The sequence below is a fragment of the Centroberyx affinis genome, unplaced genomic scaffold (assembly GCF_046629955.1).
Source record: "Centroberyx affinis isolate AG114_WGS23_722 - 3 ecotype Tasmania unplaced genomic scaffold, CSIRO-AGI_Caff_v1 ptg001083l_1, whole genome shotgun sequence".
Lineage (NCBI taxonomy): Eukaryota > Metazoa > Chordata > Actinopteri > Beryciformes > Berycidae > Centroberyx > Centroberyx affinis.
Genome location: NW_027279630.1, coordinates 133,773 through 146,394, shown reverse-complemented (window position 1 = coordinate 146,394; position 12,622 = coordinate 133,773). Strand labels below are relative to the sequence as shown.

The window sequence follows — 12,622 nt, the reverse complement described above, 5'->3', positions numbered from 1 at the left end:
AGGATTTATGGGATGTGTGTGGAGGGTTTCATGTTTCCTTGCGGCGACTGAGAACCCTTGCAGGGGGGGGAGGGGGGGGGGGCACACTCCTTCCACCCCCCCCACCCCCTCCCTCACCGTATTGTGTTGGAAGGACGAGGAGGGCCAAACTAAATTTGGCATGCATGGAGTCATGCAAGGGCATCACAGAGCTAGATTTGCCTGTTATATCTTTGGAAGAGAGCAAAGTTTAGGACAGAGTGTGAAGTTGGAACAGAAAGATGTTAGAGGGTTTAAAAAAGACACAGGGTCGCGGGATAGGAGTGGGAGTGAAAGGAAAGTGGGGGGGGGGGGGGGGGACAGGCTACTGGAAGTGTGTGTGGTGTGAGAGAAGTGGTGTAAAAAGAGCAGTCCAAATGACCCTTGTAAAAACAGAGCAAATGAAAGAAAATCTCTGCTTTAAAAAAAAAATAAATCCACTTAAATCCATGTGAAGCAATGCAATGAATACTGTAGCACATCATACATTTATTGTCCAGAATGAATATAAGTGCTAAGTATATATCATCAGCAGCTCTTATAGGATTATTGACATTGTCTGTGTCTGTCTGCGCGAGTGTACATGCTATGACTACAAAACTGTCAACTCATCAACTGACAGCACCGTTTAGCGCTAATGCAAGTCTCCATCAGCTGTCAAAAGCATTTGCATGAAATCAATAGCAGATGGCGGTCTGTGTCACCAATTTCATTACGCCGGGGTTGTTACAAAGATCATCTCCATGATAGATGAGATGGCGACATGTCGACATGTGGAGATCATGCCGGATAGTCCGACCGCCGTCCCAGAACCTTGAGCCACGTTCTAAACAGAGACTTAGACGCAGTACTCGACCATTACCATTTTAGATATTTTGTATTCTCTTTGACACACTTCATTCCCCCTGTGTAAGCACTTTTATTATATAAAAAGTAAAAACTCCTATTCAGTAATTAAAAACAAATGGGGATTAAAGGATTCAAATCAGTAAATCAAAACTGCTGATAAAATCCAATTTAAACTGTTTTTTACTGCATTTTTGAGTACTGGATATCCTACCCTCCAAAAAACATTAATCAAAATTCTTGCTTCTGCATTTACAGTAGGGCATCATTATCATTGGAAAGGCACATCAAACAGTACACCTCTTCCAACCTAGGTCTCGTCCTGTACTGTACGTCTCTCCGGCTGCGTTCCCAGCATGCCCGGCGGGTTGTGTAGGCCCCAGCTGAGGCAGAGGACAGGAGAGCGTGATGTATCACCCTGAGAGAGCCCACTGACAGCCTCTGATGATGGATGGCCTGATTATGGAGTGCTTTTTACACATACACAATTTACATCACACTGAGCAGCGGGGTCTGGCAGGGCTACCATGCACATACTCTCACTCGGGCGGCCGCGCGCGCTCACACACATACGCACATGCGCACGCTCGCGCGCGTGCCCGTGTACAAATGCATGGGACTGCCAGAGTGCATAGATAAGAAAGGGGGTGGAAATAACAAAAGAAAGAGGGCAAATTCCTTGCTACAGCCTTGTCATGTACGATCAATACTGCAGATCAATCCTTTATTAAGGAGAAGATGGCGTTCCCCCACGTTCCCAAGCAGACCTTTGTCGTTTTCAGGATGCATGATGACATGTCAAATCAGATTTCCTGGGGTGTATGTTGTTGTGGCGTGGGGTTTATTCAGGTGTGTGTGGCCAATAGGGCTGAATACCACTGTATGTGCAAGCTAGATCCTTGCTATTGATTAGTACGCTGCATTGTCCATGCTTGAACACATAATTGCTCCACTTGATCACAGTCGAGCTAGCAATTACTGTATTCAGGTTTTTTCACAAGTAGTGCATGTGTTTGATTGTGCGTGTGAGTGTGAGTACATGAGTACTGTATGTTTGTGTGTGTGTCTGTGTGTTTAGTGTGTGCGAGCATGCCTGCATGTGCATTTATGTGGACGAGAGAGAACAAAAGAAAGAGTGAGAGATATAAGTGATTCTTTTCCTCCGCTGTGTCTGCCGTGGCTCCCTGGCTTGTGCTTCAGTGGCCCTGCCTGCCTGCCTGCCTGCCTGCCTGCCCGCCCGCCCGCCTGTGTGTGTGGGGCGTTCGCCTGCCTTCACGTTCTCTGGTGTTCAGCAGGTTCAGCGAGCTGTGCGGTGTTAATGCTGAAATTACATGCTGAGTAATGAGTGATGGGCCAAATTACAGGCTGAACAATGAATAGAGGCAGGCAGCTCTTATTAGTCTCCATAGAAAGCCATTGATTTATGAAGCGCCTCGCTCGGCGGAGTTACTCTCCTGAAAATGATATCTACATTGAGAAGTGATGTTCTCTATTAAGTCGTTCCTTCCCCCTTTACACCGCTCTCCTCCTTTCCTCCCCTCCTCCCCTCCTCCCCTCCTTCTCTCCTCTGCCCTCCCTCCCTTGCCTGTCCTGCCTATGGCTGTACACATGATTGTTTAGAATCAGGCGGAGCTGTAAGGAAGCCTTCAATTACCCATTAGGACTGTCAGACATAAAACGCCCTGCTCTCACCAAAGTCTGGGTTATGATTCATTTACTTTGTGCCTCTGATTCATCGCCCAATATGCCTCATGCCCCAGATTACTATTTGAGGGGTGGGAGAGATTAATGGCTCCGTGGGATCCGCTGCCGTATTTCACAGGCCCAGTGTTGCAGTACAGTTGGTGCAGAAGGGTGAAATGACAGCAACTTACTGTAGATCAATGTGTGGACAGCCTTTCACAGATTATTAAAGCTCTGTTAGATTAAAAGACCCCTGCTATGTAGTTTGCTGTAGTCAATATTCTCAAGCAGATAAAAAGGGGGAGGGTCCCTCTGAAGGATTCTCAGACTGATGTAGGTCATCACGGCTGTTAATGGAATAACACTTGGTGACACAAGTGTCAGAGGAACCCATGTCATTTTCCACGGCTGGCCCCCCGAGCCGCTTCTGTTTCATAAAACATCGGCTCACCCCTGAGATTTCTTTGAAATTAGGCATTCTGAAATGACTTTTGTACAGTAAACTCTAACAGATTTCTCAATTAGTTTCTTCCTGTCTCCGGCAAAATTAGTCATGAAACATTTCTAATTTTTCTTTTTTTTCCCTTCTTTCCTTCCTTTCAGCCCTGAACGAGCCTACCATCGACTATGGTTTCCAGAGGCTGCAGAAGGTCATCCCCAGGCACCCAGGTGATCCGGAGAGGTTACCAAAGGTCAGTGCAGTGTCTCCTCTCCATAGAAACACACAGGATAACACTTTACTGTAAATGTGTGGCCTCCGTTAAAAGCTTTCACAATCTGCAGCATTCAAAACAGAAGTCATGTAACAAACAGTTGAAATAATGCCTTAATGCTCTGAATGTGACAAGTAAACAACACAACATTACCATCAAAGCAGAACACTGTGACCCCCAAACCCTAACAGCTTTGCTTCACATATGTGGCTTACCCACTAACCAGTGTGGTAATGGTATTGGTTTTGTGTGGGGAGAGAGGCGTAAACTCTCTGTGTGGTAAAATAGCTCAATCAGGCGTTTTCCTCTCCAGTAGTCTGTGGAGATGGTAATCTGGTCAGAAACGACGTCTGCACCCTCATTACCCCACTCATGTTTTCCTTTCATTTTCTACAGCTCGATTTGGTTTAATCTTTTGTTTACAGAACCCTGTGCCGTAAACCCCCTAGTCTTAGTGTGGCTAATAGACAAAGACTGCATGTTATTATGCTTTGGCTTTCTTATTGTTTTCTTTTGAACCTCGGTGAAGGAGTTGAAAGCCCCTTCATTTTTAAACGTACTGGTGTGGCACATAAATAGGTTGTCATATTTGTGGACTTGAATATGAAAACTAAGCCACACAACTATTTTTTTCCCTGCAGAAACCCTTTGATTCTCTTACTCTTTCTGGTTCCTATTGATAAAATCTATCTTTGTTTTCACTAATTGCTACCCTGCTAGCACCCATTTTGGTGAGTGGCATTCCAGATGCGTCAAGTGTAATAATATGACTGATTAGTTTGTTCAAAACCCCTTGGCATGTAGTAAAGTGGTGACCACCTCAGAGTTTTAATAATACCATAAAACCTTTAAAGACCTTATCTATTAAATCCCAGCATGCAACACAGCAATATCATTAACGTCCAACGGACAATTTAATAAAGAACAGACTGTGTGGAAGCTATAGACGTTTGACCAAGTCAATTTGAAGAAATACGACATCACAGTCAGTCCCTGGTTCAGTATATGAAGTGTTTCAATTAGACTCGGTCCCCATGGAGACAGAAAACAACACCTAGACATGAAATGTTACTCTAATTTCAACTGTAAACGTAGACCAAAAGGTAAAGTACACTTACCTTTAATATCCACATGACTTTCTGCGTCTCAGCGGGCATCGCCGGTCAATCTAGCTACACTCTTTCAATTTTGTAAGTCAGAGTGTCTTTGCAAAATCTACAGCGTATGAACAAAGAGAGCAATAATGTTAAACATAGCTTTATTACACAGAAGCCTGACTTCTTCCTTTGAATTCAAAGCGTCTTTGGCTGTGGGACAGATTTTGACACTGAACCCAAGATTAGTTTCCTGGGTGTGTGTATACTTAATATAGCAAGGTCTCCCAGCCTTTGCATGAAACAATCACAGAGTGAGATGAAACCCTGCACTTCCAATAAACAACATAAATATTTGATTTGCTCTCTAATGGACCCAAATATGGGGTTCAGGGGGCATGTAAATGATCCCACCAAGTGATTCGTCATTGTTAAGCTTGCCATCTGAGGGTCGGCTCTCGGGGTCAAAAGCACATTCCCAATAAAACAGCCCGCGGCAGGCTGAGGCTGGCATGTACGTTTGGAATGAGAACAGAAACAGCATATAGAGAACAGCCATTACAGGGTGCAGGTGAGGTAGGGAGACTCTATAAAAAGAAGATAAAACTGGAGGACGCGCGGTGTGCATTAGCAGAAAGGCAAATCGACACCGAGCCCACTCACCGCCTCTACACCCCCCCCTCCCCCCTCCCCCCCAATGACTTCACCCTCCAGTTGATAATATTACTGCGCTATTGATTTCCACCAGCCTTCTCCCTGGGACCAGTAAGACACGTGGTAATTGTAAGGAGACAGAAAGCCAATATGGGAGTGCTCATGGATAGCAAGGGATGCACGCTAATATTGTTGCTACACAGAGAAAAAAGGGGGGAAGCTGCCTCTGATTGAAGTTTACCTCGTAATTCTAAGACAACATCGTAGATGACAGTCTGACCCTGTGGGAGGAGTGGAGATATAAAAATTCAATGCAAAGTCCAGGGTGAATATGAAAGTAATAAGTGTGAGCAGTCAAGTGATGAGAAAGGAGATTGGTTTGCGGGCATCGCGTTAAGTGAAGAGAGACTTTGGAATTCACCCTCCTTTTTAAGATCTTGTTATAAAACAATTTTCTATTCATAATATAAAAAAGACAATTTATAATACCATTTTGTGCCCTCTGGCAGTAATGGACAAATAGACTGGATATCACATTATATCACACTCAATTTCTCTCTTCTGTAACAAATTAGATTCATTATGAAATTAAAAGTGGAAACCCAATATTGTTTTATTATTAAGCTGATTGCTTTGGATTCTTTTCTTTCCTCCCAAAATGAGCATAAGCCCATTCTTTTCCAATTCTTTGTGTAATCCACAAGGAGAAAATATTACAAATGTGTTCATGTCAAGCAATTACCCATGTATTTAAATGAATCTCTCTTCCTGTGCTCTTTGAAGTACCTTCATCTAATGGCCCTATGCTTCTAAATGCATTCATTACCTCAGGCTAGAGCTAACAGAGTAATTGCCTTACAGTTTTATAATGGCATTAGCACTCCAAGCTACATAACCTAGGCCCTCTTTTATTAACTGTGATAATATAAATACAACATCCGTGCTAATCTAGTGCTTGAAGTATCACATTTGGGCTCTTTTAGACCACATAACCTTATTGTTAGACATTTTTAATAACACATCATTTGTCATGGGTTTCTCTCATTTTTCTCAGCAGTAAGGTAAAAGAAAACAGCCTCTGAATCCTAGGTGATCTGTCATCTGAGCAGTCCCATTTAAACAGTTGTTGAACACGAGACCTTTATGCAAAGCAAGACAAACAATAGCAGAAATCTGTCACGCATTTGTCACAGAACAACAGAGATCATTTGAGGCCTTTAATTGTTTCAATTTAACATGGTGTGTTCTGATATGTCTCCATGACAAGAAAGCCAATTACACTTATGCTGGAGTAGTATCGAGATTTACATGGAAATGCCCTCAGAACACTATTCCGTGTTAATCGTATTCACAGCGTGATCTGATACGCGTGAAAGCGTCTCGTCAGAAGAAAACAAACTTCTTCGTTGATTGGGTGCAGCACTTCTCATCATCCTCGGATATGACTAGGTTGCCACTTAAGCATAGCCTTGCGAGTCGGCTTGGTTAGTTAAGACACCACGCGGTAAACGACAGATTAAGGATGAGAGGCAATATCGTTTTCTCTCCTCCTTTTTCCAAGCTGTCCTTATGTCGCTGCAGCAAAGTACCATATGGACAAGGAGGGAGAGGACGTTTTACAGAGAATGAAACATGGCTTGCGAACGCGACAATCTTAATTGCTTTAATTGTTGTTTAAAATTGAGAGCCATGTAGGAGATCTTGAAATATGATAGAATAGATTATTGGTAATTATTAACTGCAGAAAAAAAGAAAGAAAACCACTTTATCTCACTCAGCAAGGGAGAGAGAAATCTGTTCTGCCTGATGAGAACACATCAAGACAGCTGGTCCTCTCATTTAGTCTACCTGCCTCACGACAACCATAATTCTTTATTTGTATGCAAACTAGATGCATGCAACGTTGAGCATACACACCAATTTCAGAGGTAAATGCCCATTCTAAGAGCCACCCATCCGGTAACTTGGGGTGGATTAAGCGATATGTTTCTATAAGAGAGCATGGCATACGCTAGAAGTGGCTTCTACAGTGATTCATCTTGATAAATCAAGGACTGTGGTAGATATGCTCCTCAGGATGAAAGGGCCCATACACACACTCCATACACACCCCATACGCTACGCCTTGGAAATGCAGGCCAAGTCTTGGAGGCCGCTGTTTGAAGGCGCGAAGGCTGTGTTTACATTCATTTACGGCAGCTGCCGTCTTAATCCCACACTGCTATTGCCAAGTGATGGAACACTTCAGACAAATTACTGAGGCCCGCAAAAGAAAACACAGCGAATGTGGGAAGAAAACAAGCACCATCTGAGATGTTTCTGGTGACAGATTTGCATTGCTTTTAACCAGGGTTCTGACAGCAGAGTCGACAAATCTCTGCTCTACAGCAGGTGACAACAAGCGAGCATTTTAAAAACACACGCAACAGCCATGTCTGCAACTTGCCTTTGTCAGATTAAATGCACTCTAAATGGGGGAGAGGGTTTTCATAGAGCATATTGCCTTCTGTATTATAGAAAACAAAGAGAGCAGTCTGGTTCCTTGAGAGGGATTTAATTGTAAGTGCTCAATTCAAAGAGCAGATAAAGACACACAAACGGGCCAAACCCCACCTAGCTGAAAGCTTGAAACGGAGTGGGGGGAACAGGATCCAGGGCCAACTCATTTTCAGTGTTAAGAGCCAAAGCAACACAGCTAATCCGCATTGTCAAGCGGGGGCAAGCATGCAGACATGGATAAGACCACATCCTGAGCATCCGTGTCCCCAAGGCACAAGCACCCAGCTCTTGCTGGATGGGAAGTCATTTGTGAAGTCCTTTGCAACAGCCAGTCAAAGAGGTTAATTGAAAAATTCCTTAATGTCATTACAACAGAACTAGATTAACCCAGAGCTAATTCACTTTATTGTTCTGAAGAGAGGGGACTCAGCGCTGAACTCTGGAGCAAACGTGAGGCCCAGAATCAGGGGTGAGGTGTTGTTTTTAAAGGACTATGCCAGTTTAATTAAGATAGGGAACATTATTCACTGCTCCGCATGGTTGGAAGGAGCAAAGTAGTAAGCGCTGTATGAAGGCAGAAGTGGTGCCTCTTAAATCAGGGTGGCTTTTATTTAGGCGGTCGGATACGTAAACATTGCTAAAGCTCACCACGACCTACTGTGTAATGGCGATTGTGATATTTAAGTGTTTGTTACTGTACGCTCCGCTGGGGCTTCAAACATAATCTGTTTAGGTCTTAACACTGGCTATTCCTGCTTTGCCCATCAGGAGGTGTTACTGAAGAGAGCGGCTGATCTTGTCGAAGCCCTGTATGGAATGCCTCACAACAATCAGGTCTGTATCCACACACCTACATACTCACATGCTTATCATTCTGGTTCATTGCCAAATAAGAAACCATTGAAAATTCACCGATTCAGGGCATTTTCACCACTATATTCACAAACCGTGTATCAAAGCAAAGTGTGGCAACAGAAAACCATAAATAACAAAACCTCTGCCTTCTCTGTGCCGCTTCTCAGGAGATCATCCTGAAGAGGGCAGCTGACATAGCCGAGGCCCTGTACAGCGTTCCCCGCAACCACAACCAGATCCCCTCTCTCGCTAACACAGCCTCCCACGGCATGATGGGAGTCAACTCCTTCAGCAGCCAGCTAGCAGTCAATGTGTCTGAGTCACAAGGGAACGACCAAGGTATGTGATATGGGGTATGGCTCCATAACTCAGCGCTTCCCAAAGTGGGGTCCAGGGACCTCCGGGGGTCCTTGAGGGGATTCCAGGGGGTCCCCGGCAAAATGAGAAATAGTTAGATTTGGCTTTTCTTTCGCTCACTAGACGTTAGCACAATGAGAACATGGATGGGGATTTTTTTTTTTTAACAGAGGTTTCACTGCCCCATCCCCACCTACAATATAGACAGTTATACAGTTCTGTATTAAATCCTTACTAGGTACTGAAATTTTAGGACATAATTTTAAAAATTGTTGGTCCATGATATAGTATATGCTGATTATTTGGGGGTCCTTGATATGAAAAAGTTTGGGAAGCCCTATGGGTTGCAGCAGTCAATTTCCATTATCATTTACCACTATCAGTGAATATTTCCCTGGTAAATACTGAAGGAAACAATGAATGAATTTCCTCCTCTCCATCTTCCACCGGTTTTCCTCAGTGGGCTACAGCCGGAACACCAGCAGTGTTTCCCCCCGGGGCTACATCTCCAGCAGCACCCCGCAGCAGTCCAGCTACAACACCGTCAGCAACAGCATGAATGGCTACGGCAATGCCGGCATGAACCTGGGAGTGCCAAGCTCCCCTGGGTTCCTCAACGGATCCTCTGCCAACTCCCCATATGGAAGTGAGTAGCCCGCCACTATCACACAGTATAGTAGTAGTAAGCTGCCGCGGATTTAATTCCAGCGGTTCCCACATTCATTTCCGCTGCTATGAATCATTTATGGCAGGGTTATAACATTATTGATGATGACGATATATTACTATTCATTTATGGGAACTTGTTTAGTTTTAGTGTTTCGGAGAGCACCCGTGCAGCTCAAAATACAAGAAATATTCCTTTTTATGTATATTTTACCATATGCCACCTGTATTTGTTCAACTGGACAAGATGTTGATGGTAGAGGCCTGTAATGCCATGTGAGTACTGATCATGTATCCCCCTTGGCAGTAATACTATCCCAGCCTTACCTTAACTGCCCTCTCCCTCTGTAGCACTACTCACAGCACGTTCTCGCTCTCCCCCTCCCTCCTTCCCTTCCCTTCCCTATCGTCTCCGCAGTTAAACAAAAGAGCGCCTTCGCCCCTGTGGTCCGACCCCAGGCCTCCCCACCCCCCTCCTGCACCAGCGCCAACGGCAACGGACTGCAAGGTGAGCCCCCCTCACCCCCTCATCCCTTCCCTACGGACTACTGGTCAGATACCGCTGCTCAGGCCTCTGTCCGGTTTGGTGAGGGACTAATCATTACAAATATATTCATTTTGACAGGCCAATTTACACCTTTCTGTTCACACTCAGACACACGTACACTTACATAGCGATACAAGCATGTATTTACACACACACACACACACACACACACGCAAGTACGTGAGTGCACACTTGCACTCTAGTGTAGTCGCACATCTATGCAAACACATAACACAAACATACATCCTTGTTGCCCTTTCATACAAATGATCTTCTCTGATGTCGTAGGAAAACACCTTCCCAGAATTGTTTTAGTAATTATGTTTATTAGGTTTTTCATGTGTCATGACCAACATGATTGCTTTGAAAACAAGCTTAGCTGTAGTGTGTGCCCCAAGATTAATAACATTGGGCTTAATGAAGTGGGAAATTAAAGTTCATCTTGCTACACGTTCATACTTATTAATACATGTTGTGCAGAAATTAATGAGCAATGCCTTGCCATCATCTGCGCTGGCAAACTTAAAAGCATTTCAACCATGACTCTACAAATATACTCAGAGCAATATAATAATATATCATCCCAGCACTTCACTAGTCGCCTAATTGTTAAAACGTGTGAAAATACTGAATATATAAACTCTCAGGGTGAGGTACAGTTGCTAATGATATCCTAAGCAGATGGTCTTGGTAAAATAACGGAAGCTACCTTTGATCTTGCCTAATCTCTCTTGGATAATGACACAGAAATAGGACTTGGGGAATGCGAAAATGTAGGACTAATGCGCTGTACAGTATCGGGGAATTGAGGATAAAGAGATGAAGGGAGTAAAGGGAGAGAAGGAAGGAAGGAGTGTGAGGGGAGTGTGAGGAGCGTCTAGTACTGTAGCGCTGTGGCATTGTGGGAAGTGACCGTGTTGTTGCTCTGCCGTCACCACGGCCGTGTCTCCTGGGAGTCTGGGCCACTGTTTGCCATTACCCCAACGCCAGGAGAAATATCACACATAGCAAGACTGGCGTGCTGGGGGCTGAAATGTCAGAGCAGGAGGGAGGTTTTCAAACTCGCCCCGTTAGGAAGACGTGCGCCGGCAGGCTGGCGGACACGGCAAACACTCACAGGCACACACGCAAACAGGCACATTAAGGCATATATTCATGCACTCGCACAGCGTCACATGCACATACACACACGCGCACAAACACACACACACACACACACACACACACACACACACACACACACACACACACACACACACACACTCACAGAATTATAACGTTATTTGCAGAATTTTTCATGTAAATATCCATACCTGTTTTTACCCAACAAACTAATCTGTTATTTCTCTCTCTTTTTTTTGCAGCCATGTCCGGCCTGGTTGTCCCTCCTATGTAAATGCACTTTTGTCATCTCAAGCACCAGTCTACACACTACCACTTCACAGGACACTCCCTTAGCACACAGCGAAACGCTGGTGTAATGTATAGTCAACCGCTTACTCTGTTTTTAAAGATGAAGAAAAAAAAGAAAGAAAAGAAAGAAATGATTTTTTTTTTTTTCTTTTAAATGACTTTCACAACCTCCAGAAAAGGATTTCATGAGGAACAATATTTTTTTCTCTGAGGGATTTTTGTTTATTTTTGTTTTTTTCCCATTTTATCACCCTTGAAGAGGACACAGGATGATGAAGTGTTTATTTTGTATACCTGTTGGGTTGTGCTTTGGCCTTGGATATGTCCAATCAACCGTACATTCAATACTGGAAGGGACTCTGTGGACTCACCATTTGGTTGTAAAGTAAAAACACTGATGTACAGTACATTTGCCGATGAACTTGTTTGCCTCAGAAATTGTTTTCTGTTTCAACTCTCTTTTAATAGAGTCACAACAGTTGTGTGTCTTTATAATGTGACTTTTTGTATTTTTATGTGTGAGAAAAATACACAGGGGCCAAGAAAGTTTGAATTTCAACTGGAAAATATATGAGATATATAATGTAGAAAATTGATCATAAAGTACAACAAATACAAGTTAAAGGGGTGGGGCTGGGTGGGTAAGGTTGTATCATGTTTCATTCCTGCATTTTAACTTAAATTTTGTAATTTATTGTAGCTAGAAATCATCTTCAAAAGTAAAAAAAAACAAAAAAAACAATTCTCTTTGATTCAACAAGCACACTGACGTGTACAAAACACTCTGCTCTGTTGATGAAAATGATGTACTTCCATGTCTAGAGCTTCCTTTTAAGCAAGTGTGTTTTGCCATGTTTTTCAACTTTTTTGCTAGCACTGTATATTAATGCATTCCTAGGCTACTGTGAAGTCTGTTTCTTGTTGATGAGGAGCAGTCTCCTCCTTCTAGCTCCAATTCCCTTATGTGTTTTATATGTGGTTAAAAAATTGTAGACTATTGTGATATTGCCAAACTTGTGCTAAATATTTATACATCTGTCTTTTTCATGTTCTTTTAGATCAACAAAAAACATTTAAAAAACAAAATTAAAATCCATTGAGAATGTAGGAGTATAGTAGTTCATTGTCATATTTCTGTTCAAATACACACTTGCGCTCACTGAGGGAAATTTTGTAACATATCAACTATAAATAATGTATTTATCTCTGAAATTTTGTATATTGCTTTTCATTATGTATGTATTAATCGTCATGCCCTTAATATAGTGATGCAGCAC

At 43.2% G+C, this 12,622-nt stretch overlaps 1 protein-coding gene across 8 annotated transcripts in view; it reads left to right on the top strand.

The window, feature by feature from the left end:
• ebf3b (EBF transcription factor 3b) overlaps positions 1-11,949 on the top strand; it is a 67,930-nt gene extending 55,981 nt beyond the window's left edge. For 4 of the 8 annotated variants that reach the window (XM_071523365.1, XM_071523364.1, XM_071523363.1 and 1 more), the window contains exons 11-16: positions 3,151-3,239; positions 8,276-8,341; positions 8,530-8,701; positions 9,180-9,365; positions 9,804-9,893; positions 11,297-11,949. In XM_071523365.1, coding sequence (XP_071379466.1) covers positions 3,151-3,239; positions 8,276-8,341; positions 8,530-8,701; positions 9,180-9,365; positions 9,804-9,893; positions 11,297-11,328 — 635 coding nt within the window. In that variant the 3' untranslated portion in view covers positions 11,329-11,949. Of the gene's footprint in view, positions 1-3,150; positions 3,240-8,275; positions 8,342-8,529; positions 8,702-9,179; positions 9,366-9,803; positions 9,972-11,296 lie in introns of all 8 variants that reach the window. The other 4 variants (XM_071523361.1, XM_071523360.1, XM_071523359.1 and 1 more) reach the window with 1 other exon arrangement.
• Positions 11,950-12,622: the final 673 nt, after the last annotated feature.